This window comes from Rhea americana, unplaced genomic scaffold, assembly GCF_003343005.1.
Source record: "Rhea americana isolate MKP2758 unplaced genomic scaffold, rheAme1 scaffold_137, whole genome shotgun sequence".
Taxonomy (NCBI): domain Eukaryota; kingdom Metazoa; phylum Chordata; class Aves; order Rheiformes; family Rheidae; genus Rhea; species Rhea americana.
In genome coordinates this window covers 662,817-687,446 of record NW_028185450.1, presented here as the reverse complement: position 1 = coordinate 687,446, position 24,630 = coordinate 662,817, and the positions used below count along the sequence as shown (strand labels likewise).

The window sequence follows — 24,630 nt, the reverse complement described above, 5'->3', positions numbered from 1 at the left end:
ACATCACAGAAGCCTTAACAGCTCACTTGCTCTTCCGATTCCTTCTGAATTATTTATTTTATATTACAGCTGCTGCAGAACAACATACAGAACCTGAAAACGTTTTTCTGGAGACTTATGGGAATAGGAGCTGCTGAAATATCTCAACAGCTGACCTTCTTGCCACAAAATTTCAGTTGGTCTTTCTTTTACCCTTTTTCATAATTTACACCTGTGCAGGAGGGAGTTACATGCTACTGTAAGGGAGCTGCACATCTATTAAAAAAAAGCATTCTCCACACATTGAGAACGTGTAATTGATTGTATGTGCTATCATTCTGACTGCTTTGCTGTCTTTTTCAAACAGACCTACTCTATGCAATATTCACCCCAAAATATCTTCCCCGAAAGAATTATTGTTGAATGATTTAGYAGAAAAGGAGACAAACTTCCTCTTTCAAAGTGGAGAAAACAGCAAGAATATTTATTTTCTCATTTTGAAATGTTYATGCCTTGCAAGTAGGAGTAACTGCTATGTTAATTGCAAAGGGATACCCACTATTACAAACAGGGAGCTGAACTCAAGTCTCCTAAATTCTAGGTTTGGTGAGCCATTCCCAGTTCCTGTGCCCTCATAAACCATTGAAAATCATTCTATGTTGTGAAATTCTTCTTCCAGGCTTCATTTTGCAAGAAATATTTGGGAATGTGTTTGAAAGTCATCACAATGTGTACTGCTGTATMACAGGAGGTTTTTCATCATCAGCCTGAAAAGTTCTTAAGTCAGCTATCAACAGTCTGACTGCAAGCTTTATCGAGTGATTTTTATMCAGTCCACATCTCTCATTTCACTCAGGTAAATGTGAATGTCTTTGCAAGTCCTTCCACAATACAGTATAGTGTTCTGCAACAATAAAGCATTATAATATAGTGGAGTAAGTGTCARCTTTGTGGGTGTTTTGCTTTTCATATGATAGGAAATTGACTGCAGTCCTGGGTTGGTTGAGTTGCAAGAGATGTGGCTTCTTTAATACAATTCACTTACCTATTTTTTCTTCTCTTGCTTTTGAAGGTAGTTTTTGTGCAAGGTTCTTCCCATCGTATAGCCTCCTTATGTGATATTAAGCCCCTTTGGGGAGATAAATCTTGTCTTTCAGTTTGGCAGGGTAGATCTTGATACATGAATCTTAAAGGTTTTGGTTAGATTTCAAAATTCTGGCACATTACCTCCAAGTACATCTTCATTCTGCTTTTTGTGACCTCAGGATTTTCTTTTAGCATATTCTGATTTGATTTTAATGGCTTCAGCCAGTCTGGGCAGAAACCATCAGCAAATGAATGTATATTCTGGGTCCCATGAAAAGCATGAATGTGCTGTGCTGGTTTGAAATGTGCCGACACATATTTTCCCCACTTAYAGAACAGTGAGGAACTTGACTATAGTTCCTCTTYGAGTTGGTTCAGTGTTCGCCCAGACACTACTAAAGCTGCTATGTTCACTGTTAAATATAAGAATTCGATTGCTATCAATTGTATCTGTAAAGGATGGGGGCTTCTTTTAGATTGATAGGTCCCTACTTCATTAAGCATCACCTTCCTTATAACGAGTGGTTTGATTTAATATAACCTCAAGAGTTCCCAGTCAAAGATTCTATATACAGAGTGCAAARTAGAAATAGAAAGAGCTTGATTCTCAGTATCTTCAAGGAAAATGTGTTTGTATATATATTTATTTATAGGCATGAAAAATGGCAAACTAAATCTCAAAATGTGACTAAGATTTAGTGGCATTTTGCACCCATTTGGTCTTCATCTGCGTGATTACACAAGGCATGACAGTTGGATGTAAAAACTTCATTTTAAGAACTTACCTACTTACCCTTTAAATCATTCCCTTTTGTATTTCACAAATAAGTGAATAAATCAATGCTTTGTTAAAAAATATATAYAAATTGTGACAACTAATGATTCCTTCACTCATATGACAGTAGAATGAATGTAAAAAACTGCCAAATAATTTCTGTACAAATTTTCAAGAATGAAATATTTTATCAGTCAATTCTTTAAGGACACACTGACCTAATTAGATATTAGGCACAATTCTCAATTTAAATCTAGTCAGTATATCCCTATTTATGTATTTTTATATTGATTTCTAGTATTACAGGATTTCCTCTATTTATCTTTCCACATTAGTTGAAGAGAAGTAGGTAGCTACCGCTAATATCCCCACACCTACATGTTTGTGCGAAAGGTTTTTATTTCCAGAATCTTCTTTCCTTTTCGGCTTCCTAGAGCTTCAGCTTGTACCCACTAGTGTTACGTCTATGCTCCCTCTAATTCTGGCATCAGCTCCTTGGTAAATATACAAGTATGAGCTTTGCAAGTACGTGCTATTTGTGCAAATTTTTCCTGATAGGATAGCTTGCAATAGAAGACGTGAGTAGGGCGAGGAAACTATGGCAGCAAGTTATGACACTGATATATTACAATAAGTATGGTATATTTTTTAGCTCTGTGTGAGGAATTTCTCATTTAAATATATCCAACAGCTTGAAAATATTTAGTACAGTAGTATAATAATTTGCATAGATGTGTTTTTTGGAAATGCACGGCAACAGGCAACAATGTTTGAAAGTGATTAACAGAAATATTTCAAGGGAAATGAGACTAAGCCCTTCCTGACTTGGATCTAGTCTTAGTATGCTGTCAAATGAGTAGCTTCTTGGAGTATTACCCAGTGTGGCTGCTAAATGTATGCAATTTCCATTCACTTCTCTAAATGCTTGCTGGAGTCTCAAACTAGCATAATAACAGGGAGAAATTCAGATAAATAAAGAAAATATTCTTGAGACATTCTCTAGCAATCCCAGGGTGCAGTTCCCATTACAAGCCAGGAGGGAGAAATGAGGGTGAAAATATTTGTTCTGGGATTTTGCCACCCAAAACATGGCTGATGGGTACAGGGCAGAGAGGCAGAAGCAAAGCTCATGAGATCACTTATCTCACATGCATGAGTGGCCATGAGCTTCTCAAACAGAGTGATGAAGAACACCCGGCAGGGCCTCCATAGAGTAGTATTGCCCACCCTGCTTGCAACACTTTCCTGTGATCTTCATTTCCATGCTGTGTGTATTCCTAACCAATAAAGTGTGTCTGGGGAGACAGTCACCAGTGGAGAATGGCTGCTTCACCAAATGACAGGCACTGTAACCTTCCCACTAGCAGGTAAGCTGCCTGAAGACTGGCAGCTTTACATCATCTCTCAGGCTGCTCTCCACAGGCCACTGCAGATGGATATGAGCTTCCTCTGCTCACATGCTGAATAAGCTGAATGTATGAAAGGGCCTTTCAGGGTCAGACCAAACAACCGTATGGCCCTGCATCTCGTTTCAGAAAGTGACCAAAGACGGATGCCTATGGCAAACATACACTCCCTGTACTACTGTCCCAGTCTCCAATGATTTTCAGTTCATGGACTTCCTGAAAAAATATTGAAAATTATTAAATGCTTAAAATAATGGATTTACCTTCCATCAACATGCCTGGTCTACTCGAGAGCCCATGGAAATATCTACCATCCACAATGTCCTTCAGAAACATCCTTTAGAAATTCCATCATTTAATTGTCTATTTGTGAAGTACCTCACCTTTTCTTTGTTTTGAACCTGGCTCCTAGCTTCGGATGATGCCTTTAAGTTTTGCATTGGAAGGGTGAGAGAACTGGTATCTATTCTTTCTTTCTGTGGAATTCATGATTTCAAAGACCTTATGATTTTGTCCTCTTCAGTTATCCTTTTTTCTGACTGAAGTGTCCTATCATACTTAGTAATTCCTCACTTGGATAGTGCTCCAAATACCTCTGACGCTCTGAACCTTCTCTAGTTCTGCTATATTCTTTTTCAGACAGAGGACGGGAGGACCTAAGGAAGGAGGGGGACCAGCGCTGCACACGCAAGCAGTTGGCAGCTCTGCAGCAATGAGCCCAGTTAATGGTCCATACCTCCTACAATACCTTGGACTTTTTGCAGCACCACAGGTAACCACAATTAAATAGCATCCAGTCCCAAGCAGCCAGCCCAGAGCACAAGCAGAGCCACTGGGACCTGTCTGCAAATGCTCGTTGTTGTAACTATGTCTTTGTAGCTTGTCATTGGAGAACTAATGATAATTTTTTAGATGATCTATCAACAGCCTGGAAAAAAAATAAAAAGACAAAGTAAAAGTAAAACGCAAGGCCTACATTTTTCTGTAAAACTGTATCTGACCCCCTGGCATGAAAACAAAAGATATGAGTCACTCCACCTCCACCCCTCATTAAAACAGAATTCTGATTTGATCTATTGTATAGAAGCTGCCTTAAGTATAAAAGGACTGATAAAGTTGTTTAAAAACACCTACTTCTGGAGTTCAGATAGTAAGAACACAAAAATACTACTGCTCAGGAAACAAGCGAGTAGAGAAAAGATATAAAAGTATTTTCTCCGAAGAGCAAGGAAGCAAGAAGAATTTAACTTTAGATGATTACTGATGGAAGCAATTAAGAAAATCACAAGAGGATTAAGGACTGGGAAGAAAAGTAGAATGTGGAACTTATGTAAACAAACCATTATGTGCAGGTTTGGCCCATTGCCTTTTCTCTATGCATACAATATTTCCTGTTCCAGAAATAAATGAAGAGGGAAGTAGTAGTTTGGGGCAAGAACTGAACGTTTTACTTCAGACTTATTTTGTCTAAGATCTGCAAGTATTTCCTCTCTGCATTGTCTATAACTTACAAGGAGATAGGCTGGATAGAAAGGTAAAAAAATATGGTCTGTATGTATTTCCGCATTTTATTTTTAGCTATCTTATGACAGATTATAAGCTTAAAGGGCAAAAATTCTTGCATCAGAGAAGCACATGGGGTGCTGGCATCAAAGAGATCACCATGTGCATATAATAATTTGGTATTCGGCTCTGAAGAAATAAAAAAAATAAAACCTAACTATCTATCACTTCTAGAACCTGTGCAGCTCTTCTTAGTATTTTTCACAAGCTTGTTACATATTCAGAACCTAAATTTGAAAGCTGTGCTGCAGTTTTAAGTGGCTAACTTCCACGTGATTTGCCACAATTAAGTGCATAAAAAGAGTATTTGCATGCATTTATGGCTAGATTGAGATGTAAGCAGGCATATTTAAATACCTGAGTTGCATATACATTTCTGGTGTTTGTATATCAAAATGACATATCTAGCTGTTGTAGCCCCGAAGTTTAAGACCCTTCTGTGGCAAGAAATGGTATACATTCTACTTCTTAAAAAAACTTTTAAGAACATTGTTTTTATTTTCAATGCACTTTTTTAATATCCTTCCAAAGGTCTCAGGAAGGGCTGAGGTGGTTGAATTGCTACTGCAAATATTCAACGCCTAGTGTTTTCAATATGATACAATGGAACCAAATTCTCAGCAACAATTCAAATTCTTCGCTGACATTATATTTTTTTGACAGGGAAATATTCATGAAACATTTATCAGGCCCACTTGCCAACTCCTACACTCAAGCAGTAGAAGGCTTCGTAATCAAAAATATGATATTACAAAATGTGTATGTGCATGGACGAGAGACTAATGCTAATGTTACTGGTAATTTTCTTTTCATTTTTTTTTCTTTCCTATATTCTCAATGCTTTCCAGCAGTTGAACTCCACTGTCCAATCCTTAGTTCCTCAATGCTTGCTGTGATGCCTATAAAATGGAATTAATTTCTCTGTCCTCCTTCTTGCCAAACATAAAGGACCTTGTAAACAATTTCTGTGGGCCATCTACCAGTTTTTGCAAAGAATCCATAGTTGTTGCACTGTATTTCAGACAGCTAAACTGCACCCTCTGACTTCCCAGTTCAATGGTTACAACAGCTCTGCCCAGTGCTTCAATTTTCAGCAGCCTTATGGTACAATATCCAGCAACCTTTGCTTTATCTGTTGTGAGCTCTTACACTGATTTGTCTTTGGACTGCTAAGACAATGGAAAAAAATTATTCTTAACATTTGCTCAAAACTGGTCTCTTAATTGGACACCTAAAACTACAAACTCCTTAAAGGATGTGTCCTCTTAGCAGTTACTGTGAAAAATGGAAAAATTGATTTCCTACACAAATCTCTGTATATATTTTTCAAAATAATAACTTCTCAATAACTCCTCCCAAGCTGGGAGGAGTGGCTGACACACCTGAAGGCTGTGCTGCCATTCAGAGAGACCTGGACAGGCTGGAGAGCTGGGTGGAGAGGAACCTCAGGAGGTTCAACAAGGGCAAGTGCAGGGTCCTGCATCTAGGGAAGAATAACCCTAGGCACCAGTACAAGCTGGGGGCTGACCTTCTGGAGAGCAGCTCTGCAGAGAAGGACCTGGGAGTGCTGGTGGATGACAAGTTGACCATGAACCAGCAATGTGCCCTTGTGGCGAAGAAGGCCAATGGTATCCTGGGGTGCACTGGGAAGAGTGTTGCCAGCAGGTCGAGGGAGGTGATCCTGCCCCTCTCTTCAGCCCTGGGGAGGCCTCATCTCGAGTACTGTGTCCAGTTCTGGGCTCCCCAGTACAAGAGAGACATGGAGCTACTGGAGAACGTCCAGCATAGGGCTATGAAGATAAGTACCTGAAGGGAGGGCATGAAGGGGACAGGGACAAACTCTTTTCAGCTGCCCCGTGTGACAGGACAAGAGGCAATGGGCAGAAATTGAAGCACAGGAAGTTCTGCCTGACCGTGAGGAGGAATTTCTTCCCTGTGAGCGTGACAGAGCACTGGACCAGGTTGCCCAGAGAGGTTGTGGAGTCTCCTTCTCTGGAGATATTCAAAACCGGCCTGGATGCAACCCTGTCTAATGTGCTCTAGGTGACTCTGCTGAGCAGGGAGGCTGGACTAGATGATCTCCAGAGGTCCCTTCCAACCTTACTGATTTTATGATTCTATGAAATGCTGTCAGTAACTTTTAATTATCACTTTGGCAACTCTTCAGAAGCTACGTAGCTAAGAGAAAGATTATTTTACACTTCTAGTCCAAGATGTTAGTGAAATTCTAATTATATCGACTGATTTCTTTGAAAGTAATGAAGCTGCACACACGCAAAAGAAGGCAAAAGTTGAAAACACAAAGACTGTACAGGTAATAGTAGAATTTGACTGCCACATCTTTTAATTATGGTGAAGATTCACTACCAGAAAAAAAGGAAATAAGCAAATAACAAACCACACAGATGTATATAGATGACATGTAACTATGTGATATTTTATATACTTATGTCATAGAATTCTTTTGTTATCTTAGAAGTACACATCAAAACATCTCCTTTGAATTTATGTGTGTTAGAAATGGCCTGTTTCACCCTTTTCTTCCTTTATGGACAGAGACCTACATGTTTGTGGCACCAAGTGATGGCCAAATTTCTAGTCATTTCTTCTAGGCAAGATTTAAATGAGCTTAAAAAGATTTAAATGAGCTTAAAAAGAGAGTTTTCAGTATTCAGTTTGGCACAAAGGATGCTGCTTACTGTAGAGCATTCTGGAAGGGGAATATCCAAGAAGTGATTGGAAAGGTGTTTCATGTTGCCACAGAAAAAACAAAATGAAACAAAAAAACAGCATACTCAAGGCTGCAGAACACAGGGCCAGGAGCCCTGTGATGAAGAAATTTCAAAGATGACATAATTGAAGGGGGTATTTTGTGGTTCCCAGGAACTGCAGAAAGGAACAGCTCACTACTGGCAGAAAGATGAGTAAGTGCAAAGATACATGGAATCTTAAAATACGTGTACTCGTTAGGAGGCACACTGCATCCAGTTGTCACACACTACTTTTACCAAAGGTTGTGTCCCTTTTTCAGAGTGCAGAGTGGACACTGTATGAATCTGCACAGCTATCTTAGTTCCTGTAAAAACACATTTCTACAGAAATTTAGGAGATTCCAGACAAATACAGTGAGTCCTGAATCATAGAGAATTCAGCATGACATTTGGATTCCTACTCCAGTGTTAATGCCCACCAAGAAAAGTTTGCATCTTATTTCTAAGTTGCACTGTCTCGACACAGCAATATTGATTCAATAGCTATCTTCATGTCAACTAAATTTATGCCTGCATTTCTAAGACAAAATCCCATATTTTAACTGGGAAACTCAGATCTTACTATTTCCCTCTGTCCATCATCACAAGCATCCAGCATCTTTCACAAATAGACATGCAGCCACACTATAGAGATTAAACTGCTTAGTCCACATCATGATCAATTACTTTAATAAGCATGTCCACCCTGATAAAACACTCAGAAAAGGACATCTCAGGCAATTGCTAAGGAAAAAAATCAAACAGTTCAGATTCCTATTAAAACAAAGTTAGACTTCGTGCATTTCACTTGAATGTCCCATATTAAGCTTAGACAGCCAGGATCACATTTCATGCAAAGCATAATGCATACACAATATATAGCTAAATAAGGGTGAAGGTCATCAATAGACATCCTCCTAACACAAAAAATCTAATGTTATTGCAACATTTGTTATAAAGTGCTTCTGCACATATACTGTTTGATAAGGGCATCACGTAAAACTAGCATGTAGACAACTAAGCTATAATAAGAAAACACAAACAAATACAATTATTGAAATTTATTCCTTGCCATCTTTTAGCTAAGACAAGTCTGAACTCTTCTGACGCAACTGCAGTGACAAAGTCCTTTTTTATAGCTGAAAACAGAACTAGAAGCTGTATCAAAAGTCATCTTGTAAACTCTGCTACCTTGATTTCTTGTGTAAGGGACATATTCTCGGGGGAACAATTTTAATTAGTTTATTTTCACTGCTGGCCAACTATATCTGTCTGTAAAAATAGCAGCTCACAATCTGCAAATACAGCCCTACCATCTTTTTGCATGTACACATTTCATTTAAAGGTTTCAAATCACTTTAAAAGGGTAGATTTACAGGCAATATAAACACAATCATTTAACAGGAATAGGAGATTACTATTCTAGGTGTATTTGTATCATCTAAAAACCAAAAATGAAAGAGCACTTAAAAAACATATTATTTACACTGAATTAAGCTTAGTAGGATGCCTCTATTTAAACAATGGATAATTTGTACCTGGTACCAACAAATCCTATCAAATATCTATATTGTTTCCCATAAGCACGTAATAAATATTTACCAGTCAACCAAAAACACACTATTAGACAACAGCATACAATGCTATATAATGTATAACATTGGATATTTTTCAAAGCGTACTCCACAATGTAATTGTAATAATATCTATTGTATGATGTATTTATAAAACAATTACAGAACCTGCCTAATTACAGGCTTTTACATAGATATTACCTGTAATTATTCCATTCCACTCTAGGTTACCATATATTCAGGATCAAATCCTAAAAAATTATTGTTCTAGCTCTAGGATTACATTACATTCATACAAAATTACATTTACAAGTCCTGGAAGCTATGGCAGGGGTTTGATTTTTGGCAAGACAATGGATAGTTGACCCTGAAAGAATTAGATTGGGCTTTTCTTCTTTTTGCTTTCAGTGGATGTTCGTTTCTGGGACAGTTTCTAGAAAACATATATCACGTATATCCTGGAAGAGATTTCATCTTCTGGTAAAACTATTACTAACATTCAGCAAGGACTTCATGTTGTGATTTCATTGTCTTCAGCTACACACTTCCTCTCCTCGTTCTTAACATGAGGATCAAATTTCCACCCTGACTCAGAAATCAGTGATGGCAAACAGAGTTGCAGCTCTTCCTTCTCGGAAAATACTTCTCTTCTGGCATACCCCAAACTGCTCTGATAAAACACTGCAGTGTGATTTATACAAACAGCTTTGTTCTCACAAAAGCATCTTGTAAACTGATGGAGTCAAGTATTATACTTTGCTCTCCTTTCTATTTAAAACAACTATTTAAAACACAGGGGGCCTAGAAATTCTCACCGTTCCTTATTTCATTGGTTCTAACCATTGCTCTGTAACATCAATAACATCAACCTCTTCCTAAGAGATTTCAGAGAGATATCTGGGAAGGAAAACCATCTGCACAGAACCCTTGAATACAGTTCTGTACAGTGCCTCTTTCTTAGACATATTCTAGCTCTCATTTTTCTATGAGGTTTTGATTATGCACCTATGCTATTAATCACTACTAAAGTCGATTCATATCTCAGCCAAAAAGGTTCTTTAAAGCTTATATATTTTGCACCATTTCCTGGACAAATATATATGACATACATATGTACGTTTGTGTGTGTGCATGCCTGCGTGTGTGTCTGTCGGGGGGAGTATTTCCTGTGTAACTACGAGTCATTTTTCCTGGTATAACTATAGCATAACTATAGCATAACAAAACACAGTTGTAAACTGGTGCTACTATGCCAGCAAAACGGCGAACTAGCTAAAGTGGAGCTCTGAAGTGCTGCTGAACTCCTGTTAATTTCAGGTTGATGCAAGACTAACTCAGGACTCTATCTGCACCCCACAGTTTCCAGGGACTTTACTGATGTTCAGCCTTTGGAGACTGGGTGTTGAAAGGCAATAACCCTGGTAAATATTCTGGCCATAATAAAGGCAGTAGGTTTATCCACACTCCTCTCAGAAGTACCAATACTTCAAAGGTGCAAACCCTTTCCACAAAAGCATTGGCAAAAATTTAGGCATGAAGAGCCTAGGAGAGAGAAGATGCAAGAAAGGAAGAGAATTATTTTCATGACAAAGCAAACTACTAGGAAAAGTTAGGAACAAATTTGTATCTAAGATCAACAAACCCCACAGCTATTTCCACGGAAACATGCTGAGCGTTAAGGCCTTATTCAGCATTTGTGAAACAGAAGATCATCTAATTCAAACTGTGTACATGAAGGGGAGGAACAACAAGAGAAAGATGGACAATCTTGTTTACCTCCCACCTCACAACACGAGAAAAATTATTAAGATTTTTTGCCCATCAGTGCATGACTTCTGGACCTATTTCCTTTGTAATTGTGTGTGAAAGTAAGCTTTACTATCTACTAGCTTTAAGAGAACTGACATTTATGATGTCTGTTTTGCACATAGATTACTGTAAAAGACTTTTCAATGGCTTTTCAGTATATATTAGTCTCCTAGAATAATTTTGCAAAATTGCCTCAGACTCTCATTACTGTATTTTCTTCTCTTTACTAAAGCTCCCAATGGCAATCACCACTGAACTGAAAGACAAACACATGAGTATTTTTTGTTGTTTTATTAGGAGGAAGCAATAACTTTTAAATGAGATTTCTGGTGTTCTGCTTAAACAACCAATGAAACTTCTTTCACATTCTGAAAATTTTTAACTTTGACAGTGATTTATTAAAGGTCTTGTATCAACACATGCCAAACTTATAATAAAAATGGAGAGGAAAATCACTTTTGAGCACTAAAATTACTGGAAACTGTTTTTGACTTCTTTCATTCACTCTTCATTTCAGGTGAGTAACAGCATTCAGCTTTTACTTGTTCAAAGCTTACCAATTGTCACATGGACATTTTGAGAAGTTTAACGCCATCATTAAGTTGATTTCAACAAAATAAAAAAACTGTCAAGTTTTAAGCAGCTTCAGAATACCTTTTTCTGGCCACATTTACAATCCCAGTGATATAAGGTCAAGGCAGATGATAGGCAAATAAACAGAAACAGAAATTGTGAAGTGAAGGTATGCAGAGACCATCAAAATACCTACTTTGGTAGCTTAAATGAGAACACTCATTAATCAATTAATTATCTCAATACTTCAAGATGACTGCATGTCCCAGTCTTATGCCACCACTAAGCCAACCTATTCTACTCGTGACTCTACAACTCATTAACATGATATCAATAAATGAGAGAACAAGCCTTGTCCTGAAAAGTATCAACCCATGAAAGACTACAAACACTTGAAGCCAAACCAGTCATTCCTTGATAAAATGATGAATGAAAAGAACACATAGGAGATATTGGTGCTTTATCTTCAAAATAACTACTAGTACGGAATGTTGGATTATTAACTTATTATTCCAAAAGTTCTGCTTTGAAAAGTGAAATTGGAGATTGGCAACTCTCTGGTCATATCCACCTTTCTGAAACTGCATAACAGAGGGCATGGGCCAGCTTTTGTCACTGCAGTACTGACATAAATCTTTTCCTCAAAACCTTTACACTGGAGGCTGATCAAGGCAGTGAGCTTGCACAGTGGCAACACTTAAGGTTCTGCCTGCAAATAATGAGATTGTGTAGACTTACACAAGGCTGATTTGGCTTAAAGAATCCAGTAATGATTCTACCATTACATTAAACCTGTAGGTAAATGAGGGAAAAGGCAATGAAGGAATGGAGGAATGAAGGAATGGAATTCTACAAGAATGTAGAAACTGTCACTGAATCAGCACTGGAGACCCCAAATTAAAAAAAAAAAATCCATAAAATCAGGGACTGGGGAGATGGGGATCTTGGCTTCCCCTACATGGTTAATCTATCCTGGAAAAGGTATCAAAAATGGAAATTTCCCCAAATCCTTGTGTTTACATATATTGCGGTATTACTTTGCTTCAAAGGTACCAGATGACTGAGGTGTTATGCTTTGCGTCTTTTCTATCAATCCAAGTAGTAGAGTTTTTTTCTTTTATCTTTTCTTTTGAGGTAGGTAATCTCCAGTACGGAAGTGGATAAACTTATTGGCTCATTTCACATGCCACACTGAACAGTCATCAGATGCTAACAACTTTCTATCATTACTTAGCTGGGCAAGATCAAAACTAATGACAGATGAAACACTCTCTTTTTGTTATTAGTCTCCTGAGTCATTCAATTCCCACTGTTCTTTATTTTTTGCTGCCTGCCTCTATATAGCAATACTGTTGTTGCAGGCAGCTTCTGTGATTCATACCTTGGGCTCATCCACCTATAATTTGTGGGTGAGATTAGCTACCATGACAATGCTTTCCTCTGGGGTCTTTCAAGATCTCTGGCCTGTCTACCGAGACTGCCATCCTTCTTTTGAGGAGGATTTTTTATTTTATGTTTAAAGACAAATGCTCTGTTTTTTACCAAGAAAACTACCAAGCAACTACCAGTGCTTAAACAAAGGTTGGTAATTAACAACAACATGAATGCGTTCACCATTCAAAGTACAACATCTCATTACCTTAAAGATTTCCCAGGCAGAAGAGAAATAGGTATGTTCTGAGATCAGGAGGAAAGACAAATAAAAATATGACCCAATTCATGTAATTGGAATATATTTTCTAAGATGGTGTAAATGCAATCTCTATATGGCAAAGCACATCAGCCTTATGTCTGGAAATGAGAAAGAACTAAAGACTTCACATGTATATTTTCCTGGGAAAGGTAAATGAATCCTTTCATCTTCCCTTTGATTCAAAAGGGGATGTTATAAACCATCCTTCTGCTCATCTCCTTCTATCATTGTTGGTTCAAGCTGTGGCTCCTTTCCATTTCAGATGAGCTGTTATACACTAAACAACTCCTTCATTAAGGATCTAATGTCATCTCTCTGCATGCTACCCTTATACTTTCTGGGCTTGCAAGCAAAGCAACATATCCAAATATTAATAGTTAGCCACTCAACAAACAGTAACAACCAGTATGAACATGCTTTAATTTTTTTAATTCTATCTCTACATGTATTCTTTAATTGAACTTACATTTATCATATGTCTGTCTTCTCCCCTTTTCTTCAATAAAAAGAGAAAACAATGTCCCTCATGTATGCTTACAACTCACTCAAAGTGGTACATTCTCCATAGATTTTATTCATTTTTTCCCCATCACATTCATCATCAAACATACCCAAGTACTATATATTTTAGAGACTTATACCGCAGAATACCAGTCAGGCTGGTATTCTATAATGACTATAGGGAACCACTGTGTCAGGATCTCTGTCTTCATGAAATATCCGTGTTCTGATTAATAAATGAAGCTTTCAGTACTATCAGTGACCAAAAAATCATACCCACTCCTGAAAGATACACACAAAAAAAACCTCAACTGTTGCAGTGCCTTATCTGTAAACTCTGAATGCTTCTTTCTGCTTGAAAGTGAGGTGAATAGCAAAACTCTGGAATTACTTGCAGTTTTTCCATAGCAAAAATGAAGATGATATTTTAGAGCTCCTTCTAATCCTTATGATTCATATGTCAGACTTCTCAAATTTATCATTTCAAATAAGGTTTTTTTATCCATTTATAGGCCTAATGGTGAACCGTGTCCCAGGCAAATTGCCTTCCTTTTATTTCTAATGGTCTAATTAGTGTTAGCAAAAACTGCATATGACAATCTTCATGCAATTATTGTTGTTGACTGGCATGATGTCTATATAAACTGGCTTTTCCACTTCTCCAAAACATTTTAAAACCATAAAGACAAAAACTACAAGCCCTTTTTTGTTAATCAAAACGCATAATTGCATAGAAAGAGCAATCTCTCCTGCCTACTTTTTTTCCTTGGAGCCTTTAAACTTTCAAATCAAAGCCACAATATACATCAGATGAACAACATTTTTATGACTTCACCTTTAGAGTACAGATTGCAGGCATATGGGGGGTCCTGTATCACTGCAATCTAGTCAGCCATCAACCACTGTTTTAAATATGTGCCTTCTGAAAATTGAGTGCCCATGACCGTGGTCATCAGGGTTAATCATAGAAACTGACTTGGATCCATAGAAAGGGATAATTAAAATTTTGGCATTAAAGGACAAACATTCAGATTTCTCAAGAACAACAGAGGAAACAATGGCACTGACAAATGCAAATACAGCCTTAAGGGCCCAGAGTTGTAATAATATGCTTGAAGTTACTGAAAAAACTATGACTCAGTCCCTCTCTCAAGAAACTTCCAGATCATTTGATAATCAGTCCATTTCAGAGAAAGCTCAGGCTCTGGCAGAGGATGCACTTTTATAACAACGCACTTTTTGAAAAGCTCTTTTCCTAGTTGACCAGTTTTAAGTTTGAAGAGCATCATAGATAATATTTTATGGTGAAGGATGTAACAAACTTTTACCTTACACTGCCAATTTATATCATGTGTCCTCATTTTACACTGGACTCATTCAGAAATTATGTGGAAGTGTAGTGCTTACTCTATGGCCTCCTAACTGTGAACTTGAAAATCAGTGATTTTCTTCCCATTTCTTCAAATCAAGAATATAAGTAGAAGCCTGTGGAAGACTCTACAGTAACCTTAGTAGCTGACTAGCCTTATCCGTCAATAATTTCTTTAGATTACCATGCTGTCACTAAATCCTCAATACATTTTATTACATGTTAATGTCAATTAACAAAACATGTTAATACATGTTACACAACCCTTGTGGTGATTAGCAGAAAACTACACTGAAGCATGGGAATAACCTAGTCCATGCTAGATGCTCCAATGAATCAAACCAAATACTCAAGAAAACCTAATAGCTGCATTCTGTTGTACAATAAAACAGAAAACAATAGTTTTTCTAAAATGAGAATCACTGATCTTTGCATCATCTCATGTGTGTAATAGTCCCTCTAACTTATCCATCAGTATTGCTGAATGCAGCCTCTCTCCATGAAGATTTCCATGTATGTTTTTTTTCAGTGAATTCAGATTTTGGCATGTTTTGTTGTTGAGCCTTTTTTTTACATAGTCTTACCAGGGTCTCTGTTTTGCCCCCCCCCCCCCCCCTTTTTTTTTTGGTAGAAAATCAAGATGATCAAGAGACCAGGTAGCTACTAAAGAAGAAGTTAAATGACCCAGACATAACTAATGGTGCATAAAGAAATCCAGAAGAACTTTCCATGATGGAATATTGGTATATAACTGGCAGGCTGCATCTGTTTCGTGGGAAACACTCACTATACAGACTGCAAACAGGAAGATGAACTTGAAGACGGTCAAAGACAAATCCCGTGGCCATCAAGGATTTCCACATTCCAGATGATTATAATTTGTATGACGGTAAGTAGACTATAAGACTCACAATAAAAATAGATTATTCTGCTCTCAAAGATAGGAAGCTGTTCCTTGAATAACGTTAGTTTACACCATAAGGTTGCTTATATTCTTAAGCAGTTAGACTAAAACAATTTTATAATTTCCAACAGGATTTTCATTAACAGTGACCAGTTAGGACTTAAACTATAATCTAGTAGATCTGGTTTCAGCCAGTAGTGTACAAGGGTACATAATTATATTAACCTGTTTTCTACAAAGATACTTACTCATGCATATTCATCTAATTGTTGCACCTACTCTGAGCCTACTTGCAAGGAAGATCATGGGGAACTCAGCTTGAAATGAACCATCTCTACGAAGACCATCTGCTATAGCATAGTGTAAATTCTCTCAATTCAAAGACTTAATTGAACTTATCATCATAAGCACTGGCTGGATGAGGTGATTCAGCAAGACTCCATACAGGCTAGGGTCTGTTACAAAAACATTTTTGGCTGAAATCCTAATAGGCATACAGTATATTGTGACAATGGCCCCAGAAGGCATTCAGCTGGTGTCAGGATGAGTCAGTATGGAAATATTATCTTAAAAAAATACAAGAAGTAGTTGTTTGGGCTTAAATTAAAAAAAAAATAGCTGGCATGGAGACTGTGTAATATCTGTTCTGCAACAGTGAATCATAAAGATCTTAGTGTAAAATAATCTTTGAATGTAATGAAACCATTAACTCATCAGATCCAACAAGCTATACTGCAGAAGGATTATAGGGTGTTCAATGTTTATTCTTGTTTCTCACAAGACTAGTAAAATGCACCACAGATGCTTGCTGACCAGCATAACAGGTTTGCAGGCAGCAAAAGTCAGAGAAGTTAATACCCAAGGGCACAACACTTCATTGATTCTTTCATGCTGAATCTCACTTGAAACTAGCAAAGGATGCATTTTTCCCTCTTCAATGTTTGTTTATTAATACATATATTATGTCCCATCATTTCTTTTATACACTTTGTAACACACTAAGCTGTTAACCACAGTTATTTGCAGTCATTTTATCTGGCAGAAGAACTCACATGAGTATCATTAAAATCATTAATATTATTCTGAAAAAGTCTTCCTGTACCGAAGAATAAGGTATAGAATAAGGATAAGACAACAAAATTGTTTTTACTCATTCTTTCCATGCTTTGGCTTATGGGGCATATATTAGCTCAGTCCAGGCATGATTTTGTTTCATAAACCATTTCACCTCCTGAATTCAGGAGATTTACATGTTATTGTCCAAACTAGTCTGCAATTCACCAACTCTAGTGAGTTCACACTATAGATAAATTTGCTGCTTACAGTCAATCTGATGCACTCCTAAGTGTGGGCACAAATATAAATAGAATCTGTGGTTTTGTATTTTCTTTTTAATCAAATAGCTTGCAAACTCATTTTAAGTATATTTTAACCATGCAAAATAAACTGATTTATTTTTGAAAGATTCTAAGAAAGAAATTGAACAAAAATTGTGATTTTGAATTCAAGCAGCTTGTTCTTACTTAAAAACAAATGTGACATCAACATCAAGCAATGTGTTTGCTCTGTATGAGCACATGAAATATAAAATGAAATAATTCACCTATTTCTCAGAATTTCAAAAGGTGAAATAATCTTTAACTTACCATTATTTGGGGGCTCTTCTGAAGTACCACAATGTTTATAGCCTATAGAGAATTATCTGTAGTTGAAATATTTCTCTTTTTGGATATTTTATTGTAAAAACATTTAAGGAATGACTCAGTAAATGAGATAATAGAATCACATCATTCCATTTATTAGAATCACAACATTCTATTAAAAGGTCAGATCCAGATACTATTCACCAGGCTGATTTTGTAAATGCATTCAAACTTTAAAAGGATACAGTCAGTAATTCTGTATTAAAAAGTGAATGATGTCTGAGATAGTCTTTCATTTACTGCCTTTGGAATCAGTAAGTAAACAGAAATATCTCTTCTGCTTTTATAACAGGGTGCTTATAATGTTAGTCCATAAGACTCAATCTTACAGACATTTATGGATTCACCTTAATTTTTACAAGCTGTTTAAATGACTCTCATAGAATTTTCTAATATATAAACATAAACATGAGCTTAAGTATGACTTAACTCTGGTAGACCTGTAGGTTTTGCTTCTCTCCACAAACAAACAGTTGTAAAGTTTCATTCCAATTTCTACTGGACATTATTCTGCACATATAGCTGCATATAATATATATTTAAAAATACACACACACACACACACATGTATATATACACAACACACTTTCTAACTAAAAAATTTTACCTTCTTGGATGCTTCTGTGGGTATTAGCAGTATTATAACCTATCAATGACTGCCATACAAGAAATCTGCATGCACCGACATTTTCAAGATTACCATCATGATTTTTGCCGAGCATTCTAATGCTTCATAGCAATAAAAAGTTTTGAGTTTGAGGTGAAATGCATTCATTACACATACACAAACACCTATTACATTGAAGAAAACCCACTACTGTCAACAGGAAGCTTTGAAGAGTTCAGATTCCATCCAGAAGACAGAGCCATATCTGTATATATATTTTTTTATATATATATTAATTTTACAAAGTCATGCGTTCAGCCCTTCAGCTTTCATATAATGCCACAGAGCAGAGCATACATCGCAAAAAGTGAAAACCTGTGAGGACTGACAGGAAAGTAAAAATTAAATAAAATAACAATTGTGCTGTTTTGATGGGGTTTTTAGTCTTACGCAGTAAAAATTAACACAGAGAATCACAGAATGGGTAAGGTTGGAAGGGACCTCTGGAGATCATCCAGTCCGACCTCCCTGCTCAGCAGGGTCACCTAGAGCATGTTAGACAGGGTTGCATCCAGGCCGGTTTTGAATATCTCCAGAGAAGGAGACTCCACAACCTCTCTGGGCAACCTGTGCCAGTGCTGTCCATTACTGCCATAGTATTTAAGAGAGAAAATCTAGAAAGGGGAAAACGAACGCAACTATGCTTCTTCTTCCCCCCCCCAAAGTTGTTGAAATTAATGTCTCATATTATTTAAATAATTCATTACATCTTTGAATGCTATGTACTGACACACATACACACACGCACACATACATATCTATATACACATATATATATGTGTGTGTGCTCATATATATATTCTAGCACAACTTGTATGTTGTCTATTCCAGTAAAAAAAAAATTTGGGGAAAAAATGTCTTCTGATAGACAAATTAGGGTAGTCTGTCCAATCCACATCATCCAATATAAGGCATAGAGAAATAATTAATAATTAATATGGATCATATAATAGGATGCCGTGCTGTACTAATTTATGGGAAATAAAGGTCCATTCTTCATAGACTAGTTTTTGTACAAGTAGTTTTTAAAATCATGAAGAGTGTTGTTCTTTCTTAACATCCTTCTCTCTTTGTGCCAGACAATCACTAGCAAAAGCATTCCAAAAGTTGAAAGTATAGAATTCTTATAGCTATTCTAGACAGTACATTTCTATGTAAGGATTACCTTTTCCATTACAGAATCTGCAACTGTTTACCAGGCTGACCAAAGTATGGGAAATATTGGTTCAACAATGGCACCTATCTCAAAGGAGCTCTGCAGTCTTTGGTACCATTAAAAATAAATATATACAAATATAAAAATGTAAAAGAATATATAAATATATAAGCAAATACATAAATTATACCAGTTAATTAAAAATAAATTAACATATTTCTGTGCATTCCATAATACTGACTTGAATCAGCTATGAAGTTCACAGATGCTTTGCAAATCACCATAGATACCTCAGTCTCAGCTTTTGGGCACAGGCAGCTATCTACACAAGTAGTTTATAAATGTTGTATTGAAGGTCTTCAACCACAATTCCATATCAGTTACTGAGTGCAGCTATGATTTTCTTTCTGTGCTGTTGCTATGGTAGTTCTTATTTTCATATACTGCCCTAGAAACTAAACTCATTATACTTGCCATGAAAACAGATTAAATTTAAATCTGAAATGCAGAAACTCTGCAATAAAAATACTGCCATCTTCAGATAATGGACTTTCTGCAGTAAATTTAGTATTCTATTGGCTTACTGTACTAAAATATCTGTGTAAAAATCCACTCCAATGTGAGAAATATACTCCTTCCCCCAAAATTTCTCTTTAATAAGTATTCAAAGGATAGTCAATGTCTCCTCCAGATCAGATGACTGTGGATTCCCCATAGCACTCTGTTAAACATCTTTGCCATTTGAACATTCCTTTACATCAAGTAGAAAGGGAGCTCTAGATAGTACAAAATTTACTTTGACTCTTACCAGAAAAGACACTGGGGATCTTGGAAAGAAAACTTTTGACTGTACGAATAGGAATTCCATTTTTCTCATCTTGCATGCGGGCTATGACGTCTTCCATCTGAACACAGAGAAAGAAAATAAAAGAAAAAGAATAAAGAAATCCAGAATTACTTCCTAAAAAAATTCTCTAAGAACTCCTATATCAATCTCAGAATGAAAGGCCCACTCTTGTAAATTTTTTTTCAATTAATATTGTCTATTTTTGTTGAGTAGAATAAATAATTGGAAGTATTTCATTCATGGACAACAGTAAAGCAATGTTTATGCTCCAAAGTCTCTTGAGAAAGAAATACTGAGGCAAAACAGAGGGATTTAGTTTTGAAGTAGTTAAAAAACTACTGCTGAATATAAAACTTCACATTTGATTATGTTATTGGTATTTTACCAAATATAAAAGTAAAACAGACTCATGCAGTCTTCTAGATGACCGATACAGTTCTCAAAATGTTCAAAACAAAAGTGGAGCTTTTAAGTTCAAAGCAAACATTCCCTCTGTTCTTTTGAGAAGAGCAAAACAAGAAATTACAACATGGTACAATTTTGCATCCCTGGAGAGAGCAGAGTCAGAAACATAGGGTTTTTATTAGCAATGGGGTGGATATAAAAATGGTTTAAAAACTTTTTATTATACTTTTCGATACTTCCGTATGCATTAGCCAATTTTTTCCATTCAGTTTTCCAGGCTAAATTGGTCTGCAACTTTCGTAATTCAAATCCAAACCAAAGGCCTTTTAGTTTCAGGTGAACTATGAGAAAGTTGTTTTATTGTAGAATGCAAAGAAGTGGGTCTCAGTGGCAGAAAACACCAGTTTTTATTCTTGCACATTTCAAGACTGAAACTTACTGATTAGGTAAGTTCTATCTTTCTCCAAATATTTAGCCTTCTTACAATACAAAATGCAATTTGATAAAATGAATTACTACCACTCCTCTTCATTCCTTCAGTCACCAACATACTCTATAAAAAATAGGTCTTTGCAAGACTGTGCCTTTTATTTTATTAGTCAAATCTTAAAACATTGTCCTATCTTCCCTCTGTTCCCCATTTAAGTGCCTGAACCATTCATCAAAAGTTTATGGCTGAATGGCATTGAAAAAAAAGTTAGTGAACATCAGACAAAATTCTGTCACGCACTTTTTTTCTGCAGAGGCCACATGACTCAAATCAACATACATATGGCACTAGATACTTACAGCTATGAATTAATTTGCCCCGGGGGTGGGTGGTATACAGTCAGGAAAGGGAGAGTGAGTTGGGACCCTGAGTGGTATATATAGGAGTGAAGAACAAATATTTATACCAAAAATAAAACTAAAATCTATTAATTTCACTGTTCATGGAAAAAACAGTTTGTACAGAGAATGTTTGGTGGTTCATATGCGCCATGTACATATGGAGCATACATTAATAAAGCAAGGAACACAAATCCAGTAGCAGAGTCCAACACAAAAAGTACACGCAAAAAACAGATATTGTTAGTACAGCACAGAGCTGGAAGACGGAGTCTATTGCTCACCATTAAGCAATATACAAACGTAATTCTGAAGAAGGGAACTAACGTTCATTGTAATCATCAGTCAAATATTGAGTCCATTCATGACTTTCATCTGCAATGGAATTCTAATTATTTAAATAGATGATAAGGCTATCAACAATGTACCAAAACTGTTATCTATGAAATGAAATCTGTCCTTACATTTATTATCCACACAATAAGTGAAGGTCTGTTTCAACACCTTCTAAATTCAACTTGGAGTCTGCCTTAAATGAGCTCCTAAATGAAAAAGATGTCAATTCAGATTCAGGTGAATACCTTTCCACGGACCTTGTACAGAAACAGAAGTAAATTTGATAATAAATTCCATACATATAGTGTAAGCCTACGGGAATATTTCTGGAACTACAGGGTGAATAATAATGTATGCTACACTGAAACAGAGTTTAGATGACAATTTGTATTAAGGCAACATGATATAGGTATATTTACACTACAATAAGGACTACTACAATTGCAGGACCCACATGTAGAACATAGTTTTACAAGGAGTGACACGTCATCCATCGCCTCTCTCTTGGGACTGCACAAGAGTACAGACATGCCAGGCATAGTGTTCCTAGTGCTCTCAGGAATTAATCTTTTGAGAGCATACAGAATAAAATGTTAACTGACATTCATGTTTGTTTTCCTAAACTTGCTTCACAGACTCAATCTAACGTGTAGAAGACCTAACTCAGATTGTAGCTCTTGGGGAATTCTCTCATTTTGATTAGCGAAGTGAGAACTAGGATGGCTGCTTTGCAAAATTACACCTTCTCCTTCCCTTCTAGCTCAGAATATTGTTCCATGCTAGCAGCAAACACCCTCTGTGCAGAAGGCAGCTTACACACCACACATCGCTTATTTATTCGGTGTACAAAGATAACTGTATAAATGAGTGAGCATGTTCTAAAACAAGCCATAACACAACACCTGGTTCCTAATTAGTTATAGAAGATTCTCTGTGTGATTAGTCAGACTGAAAAGTCTTATTTGTCTTGTCTCAACTTGCACAAAAAGAAAAGAATACTGTTTTGCAGTCATCTGAACTGTTAAACATAAGAGCCGAAGAAAATGATGTGCAGATAAAAGAACACTCCAATTAAAGATCTGAAAACATCTAATCCAACGTATGTATGTGCACAGCTGAACTTCTAGTATACGTAGCCTATATTTCTTTTTTGTCTGCTTTAAATTCAGCAAATGTATAATCTCTTCCACTGCAAAACATTATGTCCTCATTTAATTGTATTTGGGAAACAGCACTCAAGGCGCTTTGCCATCATTCATCAACAATGACCTAAAACAATGAAATGGGCAGAACAGTTTAATTAGGGTGATAAAATAAAATCCTCGTCTAATTTTGCTCAAGCAGTCTAATCTGGGAAACGTAAGCTGCTGCCTGATACAGTAATTTTCCTTCCTGATGTGTCACTGTTTGCTTCTGAGTCACCTGACCTGATGCTCATAAGTGAAATATAAGCTCCCTCATTTTGCCTCAGAATGATGTTTTCATGGTTCCTTTACTATCTGCTTACCTGGTGAAACTGGAGTGGCTTTGACAGCGCATTGCGATCTTTTTTAGCCCTAAACCTTTTTACAAAATCCTCCTCCCCCCCCCCCAAAAAAAAAAACAAAGCAAAGAAATGCCATAAACCACAACTGCCACCTGATCACTCTGCAAAGCCCAGCGTGCATGTGAAAAGGATGCATAAGCATCTCTCTTGCTGCTTTTCAGTCATCACTGTATGAAAGTAATGCAAGGCTTCCACTAAAGTTTAGTTAACTGTATRCGTAAAATAACTGGCCATTTGTCTGTTACAGTGAGCGAATTCTAATCTCGAAAAAGCCTCACTAACCTTGTGATGCATACGCAATTCAAACCAAACTTAAAATATAGTATTAGTATTTACAACTTCACTTGTCATCTCCTTGTGAAGAAATCTGAAGTCTTGGTCTTGACATAGGAGGACTTTGTCCAATTTTTTTCAAAGACTTCACTCTTTGATAACAGAGAAAGAGGGTAGCAAGATCCTGTCCGAGAAAGGCTACAGGATAAAGGAGCTCTTGCCTAGTAGAACACTATCTCTGATCCAAAGTTGTTACAACGTGCAGCAAGTTACAATATGTAACAATATCTTACACTACCCAACAAGCTTCTCTAGACCTTTTTAAATTTCTTTTTCTTCTATTTTTTTTTAAAACAAAGCCTGCAAATGCTCAAGATACAGAAAATTTGGAAGAAAGTATTCTACTGTGGTTCAGTGAGGGAAAAATCTATCTCTATATGAACGGCTAGACTACTTCAGCAGAGATGCTCTTCAGGAACCTCAGATTCACTCTTCTTCCCATGTGGGCTGCTCTTTGCCTGGACTAAACATGCCAAGATTCATCGCAATCGCCTGCTTTAATTGAATCATCACGGTGCCACCTGAGAGCTGCCTAAAACCTGGGAATCACGGGACTTTTGCTCAGCTCCTCAGTCGGTCCGCCTGACGGAGGAGGAAAGAAGCACGAAACACGGGAACTACAACCCCCACGAGGCTGCACCAACAGGCACAGCTCCCAGCAAACTGCTCCCCAGGGAAAACATTTCAGTGCTGTGCGCTGAACTAAAGCAAATCATCCCAGGTCAGCAGCGCTGTCAACTCCTTTTCTAAATCAAGCATGTAGAAATGAAATAACTTGACATCCCTATATCAAAGATTTCAGGATTTTTTCCATTCATGCAGAACTG

General features: G+C 36.9%; 1 protein-coding gene across 3 annotated transcripts in view; it reads right to left on the bottom strand.

Moving 5' to 3' along the window:
- RGS7 (regulator of G protein signaling 7) overlaps window positions 1-24,630 on the bottom strand; it is a 283,492-nt gene that overhangs the window by 108,866 nt on the left and 149,996 nt on the right. For all 3 annotated transcript variants that reach the window (XM_085298265.1, XM_085298266.1, XM_085298267.1), the window contains exon 3: window positions 20,317-20,413. In XM_085298265.1, the coding sequence (XP_085154391.1) occupies window positions 20,317-20,413 (97 nt within the window). The remainder of the gene's footprint in view (window positions 1-20,316; window positions 20,414-24,630) is intronic.